Source organism: Protopterus annectens, chromosome 10.part0, assembly GCF_019279795.1.
Source record: "Protopterus annectens isolate FY-2018-M chromosome 10.part0, PAN1.0, whole genome shotgun sequence".
NCBI classification, from domain to species: domain Eukaryota; kingdom Metazoa; phylum Chordata; order Ceratodontiformes; family Protopteridae; genus Protopterus; species Protopterus annectens.
The window spans coordinates 965400912-965422516 of NC_056744.1; the positions used below are offsets into that span (position 1 = coordinate 965400912).

The 21605-nt window shown below is 41.0% G+C and overlaps 1 protein-coding gene across 1 annotated transcript in view; it reads left to right on the forward strand.

The window, feature by feature from the left end:
• Positions 1–21605, forward strand: part of AMT (aminomethyltransferase) — a 525939-nt gene that overhangs the window by 362820 nt on the left and 141514 nt on the right. Inside the window, exon 6 of the mRNA XM_044085737.1 lies at positions 5915–6060. Coding sequence (XP_043941672.1) covers positions 5915–6060 — 146 coding nt within the window. The remainder of the gene's footprint in view (positions 1–5914; positions 6061–21605) is intronic.

Genomic DNA, 21605 nt, shown 5'->3' on the forward strand with positions numbered 1-21605 from the left:
TCCAGTTCCGGATCTCATCTCTCATCCCTCAGGGATACCTCACTCAGATTTGGTTAGTCTGAAGCTCACCACTTGGCTGCTTTAGTTCCCATGATAGTCATGACTCCAGGGTTATCCTCACCATTCAAAATTATATTAGTTGTGGCTCATAAGTCTTCCACTAGGAAGATTTATTCCAGTAAGTGGAAGCGTTTTGCTATCTGGGCCTCTCAACGTGATCTAGATCCCTTTACTGCTCCAATTCTGATGGACAACACGACTTCTCTGGCTTCTTCTAAGCTTTGCAAGGCCGTTTTGAACGGTACCTTTTTGCTTCGGCTTCCTTGGGATCTTACTTTGGTTCTGCAAGCTCTTGTCTCTTCCCTCTTCGAACAGGCAGCTTCAGTAGATTTACAGTTCTTGTCTTGGAAAATGGCTTTCCTGATTGCCATTACATCAGTCAAAAGGGTTTTGGAAATTCAGACATTGTTAATCAAACCTCTATATGTGATCTGTCATAAGGACAGGGTGTCTTTATGTACTGATCCCTCTTTCCTTCCTAGTGTGGCTTTGGAACTGAACATTAATCAGGGTATTAATCTCCCTGTTTTCTTTCTCAATTTTCAGAACAAGGGATAGTACAAATTGTATTTGTTGGATGTTCATAGACAATTAAGTTTTTATTTGCATTGTCTTCAGCCATCCCTCCCTCCTTCCCCCTGCCTTTTGTGGCTGCGTGGTGGATAGAAGAGGTATAGTCACCACTTTAGCATTTATTTGTTATTCTCCTCATATCTATGGAGACCTGTGGTTATGGGGTAAGGCCTTGGGTCAGGTTGAGATGCTATGGTTAGCAGGAAACTCGATCTGAAGGAAGGAGGGGAGATGGGGGCATTATGGGTAGAGGAGGAACTTGGAGCTCGAGTCAGATCTGGTCAGATCAGAGTACCCACAGGTTGAAGACAAATGAAGAGCTACAACTCAGATGGAAGGTTATGGTGAGTAAATAACTTTTTTTTTTGTTTTTTTTAATTATTCTCATATAAACAGTTAATTGCTGGCCACCTCATTATTTATAACTGTTTTCAAGCTGACTAGACTGCTATCTGAGCAGCCAAGTGCTCCGGATTGTGCGGAATGCTCCACATTTAAGATAGACTTTAGCCCACTGTTTAGCTGCTTCACCTCAAACAGCTCTGGCTCCACTTTGTGATTTTTGATTGGCTCATATAATGCAATTACAGCAAATCAGCATTCTGCTGTACGAGCCACTCAAGTCAATGCTCCTATGGTAAAGGGAGCTACTAAGGTTGCAGAGAATTCAGCCAGTTGTGTTCCGTTTCTAGTTTCCCTGCCACTGCAATACCTTCAAAAAAGGTATTGCAGGACACATCGTGTGAAGGTGGAACGTTGCAGGGTGCTTTTTATATGTTTGCAGGATAACAGTACAGCGAATACAAAATCATGTTAAATTTGCTATATGCAGTAGTCTGTGTCTGTATGCATAGTTGCATTCATTTTGTCAATGTTTTCATGGACTGATTTGTACCATAGTTTTAGAAGGACAGGAAAAACATTTCTGGTGGGGAAAAAAAAAACAAACTTGCAGGGTGTTAAATGATATTGGTGCACCATTTTGTCATAAACAACAATCTCCATGGAAGACTGCATTTGCCTGCTCTTGCATAATGTTAGTAAGTAGTGGAGAAACGCTGTCACAGATTACATACTTGACAGTACATGTGCTCATTGTTTTGACATCACACTAGAGTCAGTTGTAAAGCTATGTTTACCAACAGGCTCTGCACTGCTTGTGTGTTCTGAATTGTTGCAGAAATGTCGTCAAACATACTTTTTTGTGCCAAGCTGAGAATAATTTTCCCCGACTATCTCTCAAAAGCATTATATTAGCTGAAACCAGTGCAAGTCAACAACTGTCTAAGCTAGTATCTGCAAAATAGATTTTACATGGTTTGCCAAAGGATAGGACTTCTAATTTCAAAACTTTTTTTTTTTTATATATAGTTGTAGGGACCAACAGATGAAAGAAGATGCTTGAATCTTCTAAATGTGCAGAGGGAAACATTTGGGAGGTGTGTGTGTGTGTGTGTGTGTGTGTGTGTATAATATATATATATATATATATATATATATATATATATATATATATATATATATATATATAATTTTTATGTTGTAGGGGGAAAAATAAGAATTTCTAAGGAAAATATGGAATGTTTCTCGCTATACTCATGGCTGTTTGCATCATTGTTGTCAGGCATGTAGCATATAAGCCATAGAATCCAAACTGATTTTAATGGTGCAGTATTATCTCTGAAAAATGCCACAAAATATCACATCTGTTAAAAAAACAATTGCACAAGTAAGCATAGAAGCTTAACTTGAGTGATGTAAAGCCACTCTTATTAGCTAACCAATTAAGTCTTCAGTGCAATAATTTTAGCACATATTCTTCATCATTAATCCTTATTTAGGAAATAAACCATATAAAATTGATGATTATGTTGGAGACTGGAGATAATCTGGAGATACTTCTCTGCAAGGATGGGAGCATGGTCTAGTGATTACATCATAAAGAAGTGTGTCATGCATCACAGAGGTCCATTGCATGACAGTCTACTGGACATGAATAAGCATGTGCAGGTGTTAGGGCTAAGGAGAACCATCCCTTGTGGCTGCCTGACTGCTTCCCTTGGTTAGCACTGCCCCAGTGAAGGGCAACAAGTGGACCAGTTGACCAAGAGGGAGTTTAATACCCAGTAGACAGTAGGGGCAAAAAAGAAAAGCAAAGTATTACTTGGGGAGTTTCAGTTTGCCTGTAGTACATGTTGAGGGAACATTTTGCGCTGACGGTGCTGTTGCTGGGCTGCTGACTGCTGCTAGGAGCTATAACTATGTTTTTTTTGTTCCCTTTGGATTGTTATTTCAGAAAATTTATAATAATTTGCATTCTCTTATTCTGTCAATTACTCAAGGTAATAGACATATTTTAATTTTAATTATTCCTTATTCTGGATTTGTCTGTGATTCTGCTCAGATTTGTCAAGGCTCCATGGAAATAGTGCATTTTTGCACATTCTGAAAATAGGGTTTTCCACATTTTTACTGTTTGTCACACATTGCTAGGGTCTGTGTTCCACACTGACCTCTTAAGAGGTTGAGAACTATGACTGCTGTGTAACATTACCATTTGTGTTTGTAATTTGGCTTATATTACAAGAGTGAAGCAGTAAATGGGAGGTTCCTAGCCTTGTAATCTGGAGTGGTGGTGGTTAACTACCATGAACCAGGACAGAAGGCTGAAGTGTTGCATAACATGACCAGCCTTCCTTGGAATTTTGTGTGTGTGTGTGTGTGTGTGTGTGTGTGTGTGTGTGTGTGTGTGTGTGTGTGTATGTGTGTGTGTGTGTGTGTGTGTGTGTGTGTGTGTGTGTGTGTGTGTGTGTGTGTGTGTGTGTGTGTGTGTGTGTGTGTGTATGTGTGTGTGTATGTGTTTGAGTCAGTGATTGAAAGGAAGAGTTTATTCAAAGTATAGTTACTAGAGCAAGTGAGCTCTGAAAGACTGTTAAACACAGAGAGTGGTGAGGAAGTGGTCTTGGTGGCTAGGCCAACAACTGTTCTTGGAGGGGTGTCCAGTTTGAAGCTTGTTTGTAGATGTTGTAGGCCCATATTCAGGCAACAGTGCATACTTCCAGCGTGCTGTTTTAACCAGTGATTCTTATTTGTGTTCCTTTTGTATACTTTATAATCTGTTTAGTATCATTGATGTTACCTTAGGAAACAATACCTCTGGTGACATCAGTGTGACAAAGGGAGATACTGCCAGCACAGCTATCTAGAATTTTGTAAAAATATATGCCATTTGTGAATATCAACATGCTTCTGTTACAACTGTATTAGAACTGTATGTCATGTGTATTATCAAGCTGGTCTGTACAGATGTGTGTTAAAAAGTTATTTTATAAAGTGCTTGTGCTTAAAATGTAACCACAGTGTACCCTGCTGGAAGAGAACAGAAATGTACATGCACTATAGTAACTGTTTAAATGTATATATTTTAACAGTGGAAACTGGAATACAGGAGGTTAACTTCAGAAAAATAGCTGAAATTAAATTACTTTATAGGCTAGGCCAGCGACATAATGTCTGTGCTGTGAAGCTTTTTGTATGGTCTTCAGAGTGAACTAATTACTACCTCTGAAAGTATGAAGGAGTGCAATTGATTTATGACTTCCAGCATCTGCCAAAGATCTGAAGTCTGTTTATTTCCACAGGTAGATGCTAAATACTGCCAAGCTTCCAACTGTGGGGGTTTCACCTGCGATAGTCAGATGACAAGGAATTATGTAATTCTGCAAGCTATCCCAGCAGTAATATTTGAGATATTAATTTGAGAAGTCTCTTAGTAAGACAGGGCATTCTGTATTCTGTCTTGGACCTGACAAGAACCATTCACCACACATCTGCCTTGCAGTATTAGTAAGTTCTTAGATTATAGTAACTCCCTCAGATAGTCAGGAATGTAGTGAAGCTTCATTTAGATATTTTTCTTTATTTGAGACTGTCCTGCAATGTTGTTTTTAAATATTTCCTGTGGTTTTGAATCTGATGTCACTGTGAGTATATACTGAGTATTTTCTTGTTCTTTCATTATTTATTATTAAATATATTTAAACCTTTCATTGTGGCTGATCTGTGTAGATATATTTAAGTTTTGAGAGTAGTTTCATATTTATTTGGTGACAGTGTGTGGGCCACTCCTAATAGCCTTGCTCTTAGTCAGACTACCATTTGTATTAATATCAATATTACACAGTAGGATTGGACACCTTTTGTTAAGGGCTTTAAAGTAGCTGATAATGAGTTGGCTGTTGGCAGTGATAACTACCTTATAGTCTGGGGAAAAAGGGGGCATAGCTAGTAAACCTGTGCCAGCCTTTCCCAGGTGTGTGTGTGTGTGTGTGTGTGTGTGTGTGTGTGTGTGTGTGTGTGTGTGTGTGTGTGTGTGTGTGTAAATCAAACCTCAGAGTGTGTGTGTCAGCTACTTGGGCAGGGACACGAAGCACTGGTTGGACAGAGAGGATGCTGGAGGTCTTGGCTTGGTCACTTAGCTGAGATCTCAACTCTATAGCTATGCCAGTGGGGAGTGTTATTGGTGATCTGGAGAAAGGAGAAACCAATCCCACACTGACTGCAGTCCCTCTGTGCTGCTAAGGGAAATTGCACTTGATCCAGAAAGGTGCATCTGGAAGTACTGTGTGTGTACCTGTTATCCTGACAATGTACGTCCCCCACTGGTGCCAGTGGTGAGGATTGAGGCTACTTGATTACTGGCCCAGTGGAGGGTCGTCACAGTCAGTTTTAACATACTTAGACTAAAAGATCAATTTAATGGTGAACAATGGAATGTACTGCCAAACATAGTCCACCATCATCCTTTTACAATACATTCTGTATGGCAGCTGTACAGCAGTAGTAATATGAAAATTGTAGGTTATAACTGTTATGAATATCTTCAGTTTTGACCATGCATTTCTATTTAGCTCTTGGCCATTGTAATTGTTCCTTTATAATAGTACCCTGCACCACACACAACACAGACTCTTTCTTGAATAATTAATTTGGAAATTAGTGGAAATTGCTGCTTTCATTTACTAATTTTGTTGTTCGCACATCTATGCCCAGTGGTGCTGTACCACAAACAAAAAGCGCATGCATATTATTTTTATTTAGCAACTCATTTGGAGTGGAATTGAGAATAAATGCCTTTATTTAGTCATTTATTTCTTAGCATACATCTAAAACTATAGTTGCTGCAGTTTGTTTTCATTACAGGATTACATTAGGCATGGATAAGCGCATGGATAAGTGCGTGTCGTTGATTATTTGATTGATACTTTTGTTTTCATTCTAGGTCCATCTATGATGAAAGTCCTACAGAATGGTGTTTCAGGTGACCTCACCAAGCTGCCTTTTATGACTAGTGCTTTAATGACTGTGTATGGAGTGCCTGGTTGCAGAGTCACTCGCTGTGGCTACACAGGTGAAGATGGTGTTGAGGTGTGTAGTGGTATTGCAGTCTTCATGTACTTTGGGATGGCATATATACCTTAATGTATGTGATTGCCTTTTTCCTTGGAAGGCAGCCTGTACGTTTGTAGATACATTTTAAATATTGACATTTCAGTGCTTCCTGATGGAGACTATGAAAGAGTTTAAATTAACTTTGTTCTGCCATCCCTGTTTTTGCTGTGATGTTTACCTGCTACCTTTTATGCAGCAGGAAATTAAGGAGTATCCAGAAAGTTAGTTTTTAAGGCTGTGGATGTTCATTACCAGACTGTTATGATCTTTGTTGTCCTTACTAGCCCAGATGCAAGGTTTATTAAGCTGCTTTACATTATACTTCATTGCTCACCTACCAACAGTTTTTGTCCTGTGGCAGCATGGTCTTGATAACAAATGCTAACTCACACTTTTAGTTGTGCTGCCTTCTATAGCTGTTCTGTATGCTTATATGTTGATGTTATTATCATTAAATAATTCTTATTTTGTAAACAGTAGAACATTTGATATACAGGCTTCATTATATTTTCTGTATACTGTCATTGATGATTGCCTGCAGAGTGTAGTGGTGGTTTCCAGTGTTAAGATTCATACCTGTTTGGACTTCAGTGAGATGGCACTTCTGCTGTCCGGAACTTTTAGCACTGTGCAGAATGCAGAGCATGACCTATAGTTCTCAGAATTGGAGTAATAGTTTTAGCTTGTTATTTATACATTGTTTTTTACTTTCTGTTCTCACAAAACAAACAGTGCAAAGGCATATCAGTGTCGGATATATATGCACTGTTTTGTCATCAAAGAATGTAGTTTAAGATTGTTGAAATCTATACCGATATTTTAAAAATAATAGTTTAGATATTTTCACATTCTAGATATCACTAGGGTAAAAAAAAACACAAAATACAAGATGCTAACTTTATATACCTGTAAACACTTAGGCCCACTGAATTCAAATTTCCCTTTTCAGGGACGATCTAGGAACACTGCCTGTTATGGCAGGGATTTCCAACTGTAGTAAAACACAGCGCACTTTTTTGCATCAAAAACTGTGTAGTTTGGTATTGTATATGGTAAGGAGGTTATATCCAACCGTAAGGGTTTGCTGTTTACACTAGCTTCAGAACATGACTAACGCACTTTAACATAAAATTCTGTACGTTGTTCCACTTAGTTACCTAATACTTTATTAGAGCCTTTAGTAAAAAAACATTCTCAATATTTAGAAATGTTTTGTGACCCTGAGTCAAAAAAAATCTATGAGAAAGCTGTAAGGCTGGAGAAGGAGACAGAACATTATGTACAACTGAAAAGACAACAAACTCTTAACATTTATTTGACTGGTATTTGAGGACAGTAGATAATTGCAGCCTTCAGTAGTCTGTACAAAATTGATGGCATGTGAATACGTGATTAATAACATTTTAATTGTAATTTTTTTTAGATATATTCACCTCCTAGTTACTGCTAACGTCAGCCCCTGTGCTTGCACTCATTGTCCCACCACCACAGTTCCCCATATGTCCAACAGGCTGCTTGATGTGATCCATACTGGGATAGTTTCCCATCAGAGAGAGCACGCTGGACACATAGCCAGGCCTTACAACAAGTTATTGCTGTTTGGGGGTGGGAGGATCAGTGTTGCTCCTGCCCAGCTGTGGAGTAGAATGAGCTAACCAGGACTGTCACATTACAGCTGGTGAGGACATTTTACATGGCCTAAATCTCCACCCACTGAGCCAACTCACTCATATGCTTTTTTTGTGGAGTGGATGGCAATGGGAGGGCTCAGATAGCATGTCTAAAACAAATGATAATCTTAACAGAGAAGGTTTTTATGCTTGAACAGGTTATCCAGTGGTCCCTGAGAATACACACTAGAGTATCATGAGTTATTGTGGCAAATAAGGATGAATGCAAGTGAACATCCAAGCTTGAATTAAACTGTTTCTTTAAATTGTGTTTTGAAAATTTCTGATGCTAAATTGTAGTTTTATTTTCACTTTTATATTCTCAAATATTACATTTTATGATGTATTTGTTACTTTTTGCATGTAATTGTTAAGTATATATATTTTTAAACAGCACTTTTTAATTGTATTTTATTGGACTAATTATTGCTTTCCACTGCTGTGCTGTGATTGGATACAAGTTGTCAAATGATTAGTCTAACTGATTACTTAAGAGATGGTTTTATTTATTCCCCAGTTCTGATAAAGTCCTACCCAGGATGAAAGCGCCTAATTGGGCAGTAAAGAATTCTGCTTGCATTGGCTTGTCTAGCTCATGTGACTTGGTCTGTCGGTCTTGTTTTTTGGCTTTATTCAGCTGGCAGACCCCGTTTTTGGTTTCCTGTGACTTCCCCTTCCTGAACTCAACTGAACGATTCTTGCCTGCATTAGTGGAAGAGCCATCCCATCTATTCATTCCCTGCTGGAGGTGAGATTTAGGTGTTAGGGAGCAAAACAGTATGTAGATCCTGTAGTCAGTCCTATCCCCACCCCCTCAGTAGCCTGCAAGCTCCACTATAGCTTACCACTTGTATGGTATATGCTCGTTTCCCCACATAAACAACTCCCTGATAAAGCAACATACATTTTACAGTGTGGGCACATACTGCATTCCTGTAGGTGTCATCAGTGTAGTAAGCCAAGGTGCCACTCACCACCCAGGCTGTGTGAGCCTACATTGGCTGCTTATTCCCATCCTCTCCCACCCAAAGCTTCCAGTGCCCACATGGCTTGTATGTACATGGGTCATGTGGTGTACATTTGGAGTTTATTCCTTTGTGCCATGGGGCCAGGTCAAAATCTATGGTATTTAAAATGTTTGCATGGAAGTTTTTACATCCCATGTAGGTTGTGTATTTTGTTTCTTAACACTGACCCTTCATTTTAGGGATGTGAACCAGTTGAATATGGGACATTGATGCACGTATTTTTTTGTCTTGCTGGAGGGTGAATATATATGTTAGAATTACAGTGGTTAAGAATTTTGTTAAAAAACAGTGATTCTTATCAAGTCGTTGATGGTCCTGCTTGTAGGATGTAATAAATTATTAGATTTGTCAAGAAATGAACAATTGCTGATGAATCTAACAATTTCAGTTGCTAAAAAGTTGTAGCTAGAAGCTGGAAATCTAAAGATGCAGCAGCTGTTCAGTGGCAGTAGATGTTTTACAAGTAGAGCAGAAAGAAAACAGGATTGTAAAAAATTATTATTGGAAAAGCATCCTTTTAGGTGGTAACTGTTGTATGAATATTAGGAATCATTATAATCTGGTTATTAAAATGGTGCATGATGTTTATTAAACATGTTATGCATTGATTTAGGCAAGCAGTGGCAGTTGGTTGATGGATCCCTAATGCCTGTTAATGAATAGAGACTAAAATAAAAAATGATGGTAAGGGTATATATTTTCTGATCATTTTCTTAACTGATGCTTTACAGCATATTAACCAGGAAGATTTATTTGTGTCAGATTATGAAATATTTTTTTACAAACTTTTTTTGTTTTGATATTATTATTGTGGTCTGAGTTTATATAATGTAACTAACTTGTATGTTAAAGGATGAAGTTCTTTTGTTTTTATTTGTCTTTCATGATATCTTATCAGGTTTTCCAGGGGATGCACCAGTGCAGGAGAATTAACATGTGGATTACAGTAAATATTTCTTTATTAAATATCATTTGAATACATGGGAGGTCACAGTGGTGCAGCAGTTGTTGCTTTTGTTTGTATTTTGAAATTATATATATATATATATATATATATATATATATATATATATATATATATATATATATATAAAACACCTTAGGCGGCCACGGTGGTGCAGGGGTTAGTGTTGCCACCTCACAGCAAGAGGTTCTCCAGTTCGATTCTCGGCTGGGGTGCCTTCTGTGCGGAGTCTGCATGTCCTCCCTGTGGTCGCGTGGGTTTCCTCCCACATCCCAAAGACATGCAGTAGGTGGAATGGACACTCTAAATTGGCCCTAGGTATGAGTGTGTGTATGTGTGCCTTCTGTGGAAGGTTGGGAGCCGGGCTGGCAACTCGACACCGTAAAACTCCACTGCCAATCATGAACAGACAGATGATCCACTGTAGCGACCCCTAACCGGGAAAAGCCGAAAGAAGAAGAAGATTGAATTATTACTCAAAACATAGGCAAACATGCATATTTATATAAAAGAAAACAAACCATAGCATATCCTCAGTTGCAGACATTGCACATCACATATATTCTTTTGTATAGTTATCAATCCAACATTACACAAATTGATCGTCAAATTCGAAAACAAACTAATAAAATCAAAAATTGAGGCAAAATGGTAAATCACACAACTAAAATTTAATTTTGGCGCTTTCGTACATCAATATATAATGCACTTCTTCAGACCAGAAGTGTATTATATCTTGGTGTACGAAAGCGCTAACATTAAATTTTGGGGAGTGGTTTACCATTTTGCCTCAATTTTTGTATTTTATTACACAAATTGATAAATTCCTGCCTTCCCTTAAATCTTACGCCTCCTCCAAAACATTATTCTGCATGTATTGTACCTACAATTTCCATTTTTTTTTCTGATTTGCTCCTACCCTTTTCTAAAGATCCCACTTGATTTCTATGCCAGCTTTCTCAGGTACATTTCAACCTCCTCTTGCCTATTCTCTATCCCTAACTGCAGTCATCCCTTTCGTGAAAATCTCTTTTCTCCATTCTTGTATTGGCTTAGATCTTGGAATACTTTCTACTACTTTATGAATATAATATTCCATATGGCTCTTATTCTCTTGCATCCAAAACCTCACCCTCTCATTTATTGTAGTCATCCTTGCTTCATCATTCCTTTTCACTTTAAATTATAGCTGTCTGCTTGTGTTATGTATGTGAGCCGTAACTGTCTAGCTGTAAAATACCCCTTCAAATCCGGTAATTCCAAACCAACTTGTTTTATTGAAAGGATCAACTTATTCCACTTGAGCCTTGCCCTGTACCCCTCTTAGACAAAAATCTTTTAACTCTTTATTATTTACAGTCCACAACTTCTCTGGTTGATAAAGATATGCCAGACCCATATGTAAAAATAAAGGGACTAAACATTTTCAGTGCTTGTGTCTTGCTGTCCATACCATGTTACTGTTTTTGTATTATCTTTTTAGTTTCTTCCCACATATCCTTAGCTGCCGTAACAGAATCCTTTTTAATCCATACTCCTAAGTACTTCATTTTATTGTGTCCTCATAGATGTGGGTATTGTTTAACCAGTTCTCATGTGGATACATAGTTTACAGCTATAGCCTTTGTTTTAGCCTCATTCATTTTATATCCCCAAAAGACTTGAAGCTGTCTCAAAATGTTCCACAAATTGAGATGTATGTTGAAATATATATATATTTTTTCAGTTGATCATAATGTTTAATAAATGAGAGCATGTGCATAAAAATAAAAGGGAGAGGAGTGGTATGTGGGCATGTCTAAAAAACAGTGAGCACACTGAGTGGATAGTATAGTTAGTGTGGCTAAAATAGATCAACAAGAAGTCCCTTAATAGAGCTATGAAGAGGGAATATTATTTACTTTGTAGTTTACAAGTTGTTGCTAACATGCCAAATACAAAGTATTTCTCTGTACGTGATATTAATCAGGGATTTTGGCATATCAAACTAAATGAAGAATGCTCCAAACTGAATATATTTGATGCATCTGTCATAAGACGCAGATTGCTTAGCCTTCCACATGGTATTCATAAAGGAATGAAGGTCTCAGGGAACAGAGCAGAAAGCTGTAGCATAAACAGTTGAAGAGCTTGATGTCAGTTTTAGCATCTCTAACAATGTACTGGATGTCCTTCAAGGATGCATCTGCAGTCCTTACAAATGGGTTGTCCTGTCGTCAGACAGCCCTTCGGTCGGCCGGATTCCAAAGTCTGGGTCTGGCCTCGGCTGGTGTCGCACTTCACCCGACGTCATAGCGGCAGTTCTTCGGGTATAAAGGCATCAGCCGACGCCATTTTCCTCAGTCTTTCTTGCCGCGTGGCGCCTGAAGCAGAAGCTGTTCGCAAGTGCCGGTCGGTCAGAACCAGAGATTACTACTACAAATACCGAAGACTTCTAAAAAGCTAAGTACCCCGTTGGGGACTCTTTCTTGCCTCAGCCGATGTCAGAAAAAGTGAATAACTGTTTAAATTGTGGGAAACAAATACCTCATAAAGATTTCCACTCTTACTGCTTACCTTGCTTAGGCCCAGACCACGACGTAGCAGCTTGTCTAGCCTGTGCTTCTTTCAACCGACGAACGCTTAGACGTCGGTCTGAATTTGCTGAAGAGTTTTTCGGCTCCGCTTTTGCTTACATTATGCCGTCAGATACTCCGACTACGCAAATTTCTAAAAAACGCAAGGAAAAGGACCGACATTCGCGGTCCGCGGTTTCGGCCGAAACCGCGGTTAAGCCAACCGCGAGTGTCGCAGTTTCAGCTGAAACCGAGTCCACGGTTCTTCCTTCGGCCGAAAGCTTACCACTTACCGAGGCCTCATCCAGCTTGGCTGAATCTGCTACTGAAATCCCACCTGCTCCTGCAGGTTCACAGGATTTATCAGATACTATCCCTCTGGATATTTCTACCCCTGCACGTGGAGCTGCTAGGCCTCCTGCATCCATGTCGATTAAGGCCTTTGCCAGGGCTAAAGAAGCAAAAACTTCCAAAACTGTGCCTGCTAAGACCCCCTCTCACAGGCCCAGTTCTAGTTCACAAATGCTTAGTCTAGCAGAGGATCTCATTTCTTTGATCCGGGGATCCCAACCACATCCAGACAGGGCCTCTCACCCACCTCCAGAGAAGAGGACTAGAATAGAGCCCCCTGAGCCAGTTTCTTCAGATGGCTCCTCTGATGAATCAGATAATTCAGACCCTCCAGAGGCCCCTTTTTCTTCTTATGAGGACTCTGATGCAGAAGAGTCCATTCCTTCTGCCTCTCCGCCTGAGGAATTTTCTTTTGGGGAACCCTTGCATGCTATGAGGGAACAATTTCAATGGCAGGGCCAGGATTTTTCAGACTCTAGGAAAAGGCTTAGAACCTTTTTGCATTTGCCACAGCATAGACCTTTAGCCATTCCTCCAGTACTTACTGTTGTGGATGATGCTTTTAATGATGCTTGTACTGCTCCTGATTCTCTGCCTCCGGCCCCTGCTAAGCCCGATAGGTACTACAGGGTTCTGGACACACATTATCATTTGTATAAGGCCCCTTTTGCAGATCCCGAAACTATCTCCCAGGGACCCAAGGCTGTAGCAGCTACCTCTACCAAAAACCCCCTCCCCTCTGAAAGGGAATCTAGGGCCTTAGAGAGATGGGGTAAAAAAGTTTACACTTCTGCTACTCTTTCAGCTAGGGCCTTGAACTGTCAATTCCACATGATTCAGTATCAGGAATTTATGTTAGACCAGTTAACTAAAAAACTGTCCTCAGATGAACCATTAGACAAAAAAATCTGTACAGGAAATGGTACATAACATTCAGCAGGTCAGTAATCATTCCTTAAAATGCGGCTATGATGCACTGGAGGCTTCCTTTAGATCAGCCATGACTGGCACAGTGATCAGAAGACATGCATGGTTAAAAGAACAGTCCTTACCAGACCATGTTAAATCAAAGCTCCTAGATGCTCCCATGGATAAGCTCAGTTTGTTTGGCTCCCCTGCACAGCAGGTGCTGAAGAAGGTGGAAGAGAAAGCAAAATCTGTCCAGACAGTCAAGGATTTCTTGCAGGTCCAGCCTCCAAGGTTTAGCAGGAACTGGCCTTCCAAGAATTGGTCCTTTCCAGACACCTCCAGAGCTCCGAGAGGCAGGAATAGACGCTCAAGAGGCAGGGGTCAATCCAGAGGTGCCTACAGGGGACGTCAGTGGCAGGCTAACAACCAGCGAGGTACAGCCACAGATCCAGCCACCACCACCACTACCACAGGACAATCACAGTGACTTGGCTCTGGCACCGCCTACCAGGGAACAACTAGAGGCACCCTTAGGCGGGAAGCTAGCCTTATTTTCAGTAAACTGGCATTACATCACAGGAGACAAATGAATTTTACAGACAATAGACCAAGGTTACAGGTTTCACTTCCATACTCTACCAAGGAAGAGAGGAATGCCAAATCTACCTCCAAATCAGAAGACAGAAGCTCTAGAACAAATAACTCACTTACTAAGGATGAGAGCTGTAGAAAGGGTACCATCTATGGAACAAGGGCAAGGATTTTACTCCAGACTTTTCCTGGTACCAAGAAAAGAAAACCAATGGAGGCCTATTTTCGACCTGTCCGCTTTAAACACATACCTCATTGTTCCAAAATTCAAAATGCTGACCCTACAGCAGCTTCTTCCCATGCTGGGCAAGGAGTCTTGGCTGGTAACTCTAGATCTCAAGGAGGCATACCTGCACGTCCCCATACGACCAAATTGCAGAAGATACCTCAGATTTCTTGCAGGATCAGAGCATTATCAATTCTCAGCATTGCCCTTTGGCTTATCTACTGCGCCCAGAGTATTCACGAAATGCCTGGCATCAGTAATTGCTCATTGCAGGCTTCAGGAATTCAAATTTACCCTTACCTGGACGACTGCCTGTTACAAGCGGACAACCAAAACAAATTAACAAAAGATTTGCAAAGGGTCATTCATCTACTACAAGCCCTGGGATACACAGTCAATATAAAAAAGTCAAGGCTGATACCATCCCAAAGGATAACCTTCTTGGGTGCAGATCTGGACACATCAAAACAAATGGCATTCCTGACAGTAGAAAAACAGGAGCAACTCCCTTTCTACTTCATGGCATTAACAAAGCAGAACCAGCTAACAGCAAGAAAAGTCCTGCAAGCTCTCGGTTACATGGCATCCTGCATAATATTGATTCCACATGCCAGACTACATATGAGAAAGTTACAGTGGTACCTAAGGAATTTATGGTCTCAGCACAAGCACAGCCTAGAAACCCAAATTCCAATAATTCCATGCCTGAAGCAAGACTTCCAATGGTGGACTCAGGCCTGTCAAACAAACAAGGGACTGCCATTCCACAGCACTCAACCAAGCCAGACCATCACAACAGACGCTTCAGACCTCGGTTGGGGGGCACACATGCTGGACAAGTGCATACAAGGCTTATGGACTCAAGACCAGCTGCACCTACACATAAATCAAAAGGAAATGCTGGCAGTAAAACTGGCAATTCAGGCATTCAGACCATTTCTTCGACAGGGTCAACTGCTGATAAGGACGGACAACACCACAGTTATGTGGTACATCAACAAACAGGGAGGCACACATTCATACCCTCTATGCCGGATGGCAATGGACCTCTGGAATGTGGCACTGAGCTTCAACATTCAGTTACAAGCAATTTTTGTGCCAGGAAAAGAAAATATACTAGCAGACATCCTAAGCAGAACTGCCACGGATGCCCACGAATGGATGCTGCATCCGGACATCTTCAAAACCATTACAAGGAAATGGGGACTACCAGAAATAGACTTATTTGCATCCCCACACAATCACCAACTGAAAAAATTCTGCACAAGGATGTACCACCCACTTGCTTGGGAAGTGGACTCCCTATCTTTCAGTTGGAAAAAACTGACAGCATATGCATTCCCACCTCTTCCTTTGATGCACAAGGTGCTATTGAAGATCAAAGAAGACCGTCCAAGGATCATCCTGATAGCTCCAGACTGGCCAAGGCAACATTGGTACCCATTACTGAGGAGTATGTCTCGGGAACAATTATGGCCTCTGCCCCTAGTTCCCTTGCTGTTAACACAGAACAACGTCAAAACCCTGCATCCAAACCTGAAAACACTGCAGCTGGCTGCCTGGAACATTGCATAAGACCAAATAACCCAGATTTATCTCAAAGGGTTAAAGACATTATCTTGGAGGCTCGCAGACCCTCAACAAGAAAAAATTATTCAGCAAAATGGAAAAGATATCTCATTTGGAGTACAGCAAAAGGAGAGAATGTGTCACTGGTAAACATAGCTAACATCCTGGAATACTTGGCAGAGCTCTTCCACAACGGCCTGTCCTATTCTTCCATTAAGATTCATGCATCAGCCATTTCAGCAGAATACAACTTGGATCCTCCAGTCTTCTCACATCCTCTGCTCAGGCAGTTTCTGAGAGGAATTAAAAATGTAAAACCACCTAGGAAGCCACCATTGCCAGCATGGGACTTGAACTTTGTGCTAGAAAAGTTGACACTACCTCCTTTCGAACCAGCAACAACAGCAGAATTACAATACTTATCATGGAAAACTGCTTTCCTGCTTGCAATCACTTCAGCAAAAAGGGTATCTGAGCTACAGGCATTAATGGCAGTACAGCCCTTCCTGATCTTCCATCAAGATAGAGTGTCCATGAGAACTAATCCTACTTTTATGCCAAAGGTGGTCTCCAGGGTATCTTTAAATCAAGCTATCCACCTACCTACATTCTTCCCCAACCCGCAGAACAGGGGAGAAAGGCTGTTGCATACCTTGGATGTACATAGACAATTACGTTACTACCTGGACAGGACCAAGAGCAACAGAAAAACTGACCAGCTACTGGTAGCATATGCAATAGGAATGGAAGGAAAAGCAATTTCAAAACAGACAATCTCTAAGTGGATAGGAAATTGCATTAGATTTTGTTACTCCTACCATGGGAAGAAAACTCCAGAAAACATCAGGCCTCACTCTACAAGGGCTACAGCCACTACCACAGCCTTTTTACGAGGAGTGGCTACCAAAGACATTTTAGAGGCTGCTACTTGGAGCTCCGTGCATACATTTGCCAAGCATTATAATTTACCTTTATACTCCAGATCCCGAGCAGGTTTTGCCACTGCTGTTTTGCAAGGGATCTTAACTACACCATAATCTTATTTCTCCTCCTCCCCAGTTTGGCTATGGTATTCTACCCATTTGTAAGGACTGCAGATGCATCCTTGAAGGACATAGTACAGTTTTGTACCTACCATAAATGTAGATGTCCGATAGGCATGCATCTGCAGTCAGGATTACCCACCCTCCTTCCCCTCTGTGGTACTCCTAGGGTATTTGCCCATCTTGTAGCTAGCTGGGGGAATCTATTATGGTGTATTTGTTTGTATATATGTACATACAGGCTTATTTTTTGTTTGCTCTCTACTATTTGGAACCATTTGCATTTATCCAAATTTAGCCTTCCTAGAGGGCACCTGGCATCTGGGGCAAGAAACACTGAGGAAAATGGCGTCGGCTGATGCCTTTATACCCGAAGAACTGCCGCTATGATGTCGGGTGAAGTGCGACACCAGCCGAGGCCAGACCCAGACTTTGGAATCCGGCCGACCGAAGGGCTGCCTGACGACAGGACAACCCATTTGTAAGGACTGCAGATGCATGCCTATCGGACATCTACATTTATGGTAGGTACAAAACTGTACTTTTGGGGTACAACCACAGAAGATATCAGCAGGAATAAATTTGAATTCCATTAGAGATGAGATACTTGGATCATGTTCTAACTTCAGCAGGCTTGAAACAAGACAGTGAACAGGTTAGAACTGTTGTAAATTTACCATCACCTAAGGGATAAATAAGTACACAAGAAGTTTCTGGGCACATTGCAACATTTTTTAAGTTTATTCCAGACCATTCTGATGTCAGTGTGCCACAGAAGAAATTACTGGATCACAGTACAGCATAACATTGGAGTGAAGAGCACTGAGGTTCTTAAGGCTGTTGATGAAGTACGGTCAATTAGAGATAAGGAAGCACAACCTTTTTATGGAACAGGCTATTAGCAATGATAGCAGTGCTTCTATTGTGCCAAATATACATCCTTCTCAACCCTGTATTCTGACATATTCTAGTAACATAGGTAAGATATGTGAAATAGTGACTGTCACATTGTATTGGTCTGTCATACAGGGCACTAATAGTGACTGTCACATTGTATTTGTTTATCACGTAGAGGAGTAAATTGTGACTGTCACATTGTATTGGTCTAGCACATAGAGCACTAATAGTGGCTTTCACGTGGCATTAGTCTGTGACCTGCTCCATTACCAATAGTAATAGACTTAAAAACAGAATTATTGTATTCTGCTTTATTGTTAATGTCTGACAATAGAAACCAGGTATAAATGAGACATTGAAACAGAGTCAATTCCTGTTTTGAAAAAACAAAGGAGAGAAGGTGAGAGTTCAAAAGAGTTGGCATGAAAAGTATAACCAGAAGCTATTGTTTTAAGGAGACCTGAGCAGCCAAGAGGTTCATCATATCAATAAGTGTATGAGCGAATTACAATAAAAGTTGGTGTTTGATTGTTCAGCCTGACTTTCACAACCTTTTAACATCATCCATGCAGGGCCAGCCTCTCCCACACCATGGATCCCAGTAAGATGTATGGTATAAAATGAAGGCACATGCCATATGTTCATTTCTGTTTTCTGCATAAGTGTTTGGAAATCATTCTATTGATGTCATCCAGGTAGTTTTCAGAGGTGCAGTTATTACCCATTTTGGATTGCTTTTCTGCCTTCTTTATAGTTAAACTGCTTTGTTGTTAATTGTATGACTGTGATTGGAGATCTTTCTGAGGCTAATACTGATCCCAGAAAAGGCCACCACCAAGTGTGCTTGTGGCAGGTAAGAGTTACATGACTTTCATCTTCAGGGTTTGTTCTCTCTTGAGTCCTCTCATAATGTGTCCTAAGTGTAAGTTTTGTGCTGTTAATTACGACACTGTACTACAGAGAGCATTAACTCTTTACAGATTTCTAAAGCATAACAAGCTTTTTGATTTAAGACTAGGTTTAGCTACCCTTGAATTGAAGTGAGCAGTGGTCCTACGCATTCTAAGAAGATTGATTAAAAAGCAGCAGCCAGCAAATGATCTTCGTGTTTCACTGTTGCAGTCATCACACTTGGGTTATCTGCCTGCAGGTAGCCTTCAGTCAGCCTGAATACCAGAGTCTTGGGATTTCTGCGTCGGATTCTGTCGCCTCTTCCATGACGTCAGGTCATCAGGGGTATAAAACATGCAGCCAATGCCATTACATCAGTCTTTCTTGCTGTGGAGTAGCCCGAAGCAGAAGCAGTTCGCAAGTGCCGGTCAGCCACTACCTGAAGTTTCAAACCTGAAGTCTTCTAAAGCTATGTACCCTTTTGGGGATCCTTTTTTCTTGCTCTAACCAATGTCAGAAAAAGTTAATTGTCTTGCCTGTGGAAAGCAAATACCTCACAGAGATTTTCATTCTTACTGCATCACTTGTTTAGGCCCAGACCACGACGTCCCTCGCTGTCGGTTTTGTGCCTTGTTTAACACCCAAACTATTCGTCGTCAGGCTATCTTTGTTGCTAAATTCTTTCGCTCTCTTTTTCCATATTCTGAAATGGCTTTAATAAGCCATCCAACTACCGATCTTCCGAAAAAAAAACGCAAGGATAAAGACAGAGACAGACCCCATAGGTCCAAAACTGCCAACGATGCTTCCGTTAAGCTAGTCGCCAGTTCTCTGGTACTCAGTGAGGCACCTTTGCAGCCCCTGATACCTGCTTCTAAAGATTCGCAGGCCTCTGCTGAGACACATTCGGAGTCCGGTATGCCGCAAGATGCTTCTTCGACTATGGAACCTGCATATGTCTTTACCTTGGATGGGTCCAGAGCCGCTGTGCAGGCACCGACTTCTGAGGGTGTATTCTGACCTACCGATGTTCGTATTAAACAGACTACTTTATTTTTGGCTAAAACTACCGAGTTTCTCAGGCCCAGAGTTCTCACTGCACCTAGAAAACCAACAACCAAAGTGCATGCTGTAGCTCCCATACCACAAAAACAAATGCCTAGAATGGCTGAAGACCTTATTACTCTAATTAGGAGAAGCCAGCCTTCCCCTGTTAAAAGACAAAGAATTGAATTTCCTTCTGATTCTACAGACCAGGAGTCCGATGACTCTGACCCTTCTGATTACGAGGACGTACCCTTATCTACCTATGAGGATTCAGATGCAGAGGATTCCATTCCCTCTGCCTCCCCTTAAGAGGATTTTTCTTTTGGTGAAACCTTGCATACCTTAAGAGAGCATTTCCGCAGGGAATGCCAGGACAGTTCAAAAAGAGACTCAGAGAATTTTTAGATTTGCCTCAACACAGGCCTGTAGCTATACCCCCTGTCCTGGATATTGTAGATGATGTCTTGATGGAATACAGTCTTACTCCTGACACTTTACCACCAGCCCCTAGGAAACCTGACAGGTGCTACAGAGTACCTGACTCTCACAAATTTCTCTTTAAGAATCCTACTACGGATCCAGAGACCATTTCCCAGGGACCTAAAGGCATTAAGGCTACTACAACCAAAAACCCTACCCCTTCAGACAGGGATTCTAGAGCTTTAGGCAGATGTGGTAAGAAGGTATATACCTCTGCAACTCTTGCCATCAGAGCTTTGAATTGCCAGTTTCACATGTTGAAGTACCAGCAACATATTATGGGACTAATTAAACAAAAAATTGTGTTACTTCCAGATTGTGCAGAAAATAAAGATTTACAAGAGTTCATGCATTCTGCAAACCAAGTTAGTAAACATACTAGTTTACTACAAGTGTGGGTTTGATGCTTTAGAAGCATCTTACAAGGCTGCTGTCACTGGGTGTGTACTGAGAAGGCATGCTTGGCTGAAGGAACAAATCTTGCCAGACCATGTCAAAACAAAATTACTAGATGCTCCATTAAATCAGGATCATTTGTGTGGCACAAAAGCAGAAGTTCTTAAAAAGATGGAGGAAAAAGCTAAATCTATGCAAACTGTCAAAGATTTCTTACAGGTGCAGCCACCTAGATTCAGTAGGTACTGGTGTTCTAAAAACTGGTCCTTTCCAGTCCCTCCCAGGCCTTCTCAGTCCAAACCCAGGGGAAACAGACCACCAAGACTACAGTATCAGGGTATGCAGAGATCTAAATAATGAGTGCTCCCACCTCTAAATCAGGGAGTGGTAAGCCACCCCTTATGGAAAAAGTTCACAATGACTTTTCAGTCATCCTTCTCAGCCATGCCCAAGTATTTGCACCCCTAGGAGGAAAACTTGCCCTTCATGCAAAAAACTGGATGTCCATTATTCAGGACAAATGGGTTCTAAACATTGTATCCCTGGCATACAGATTCTACTTCCACTCACTGCCAACACCAAGTGGGTTGCCAAACCTTCCTCAAAACCAGTGGGCAGAGGCTCAGAAACAAGTGCTTTCCCTTCTCCATATCAGGGCTATTCAACCTGTTCCAGTAGAACAAAGGGGACAGGGTTTCTACTCCAGTCTGTTCCTGGTGCCCAGAAAAGAGAGCTCTTGGCACCCTATCCTGGATCTGTCAATTCTCAACACCTTTCTGGTGGTCCCAAAATTCAAAATGTTTACACTGCAACAGCTTCTTCCTATGCTAGCCAAGGATGCCTGGTTAGTCACCCTAGACTTAAAAGAAACTTATCTGCACATCTCCATAAGGGAGTCCTTCAG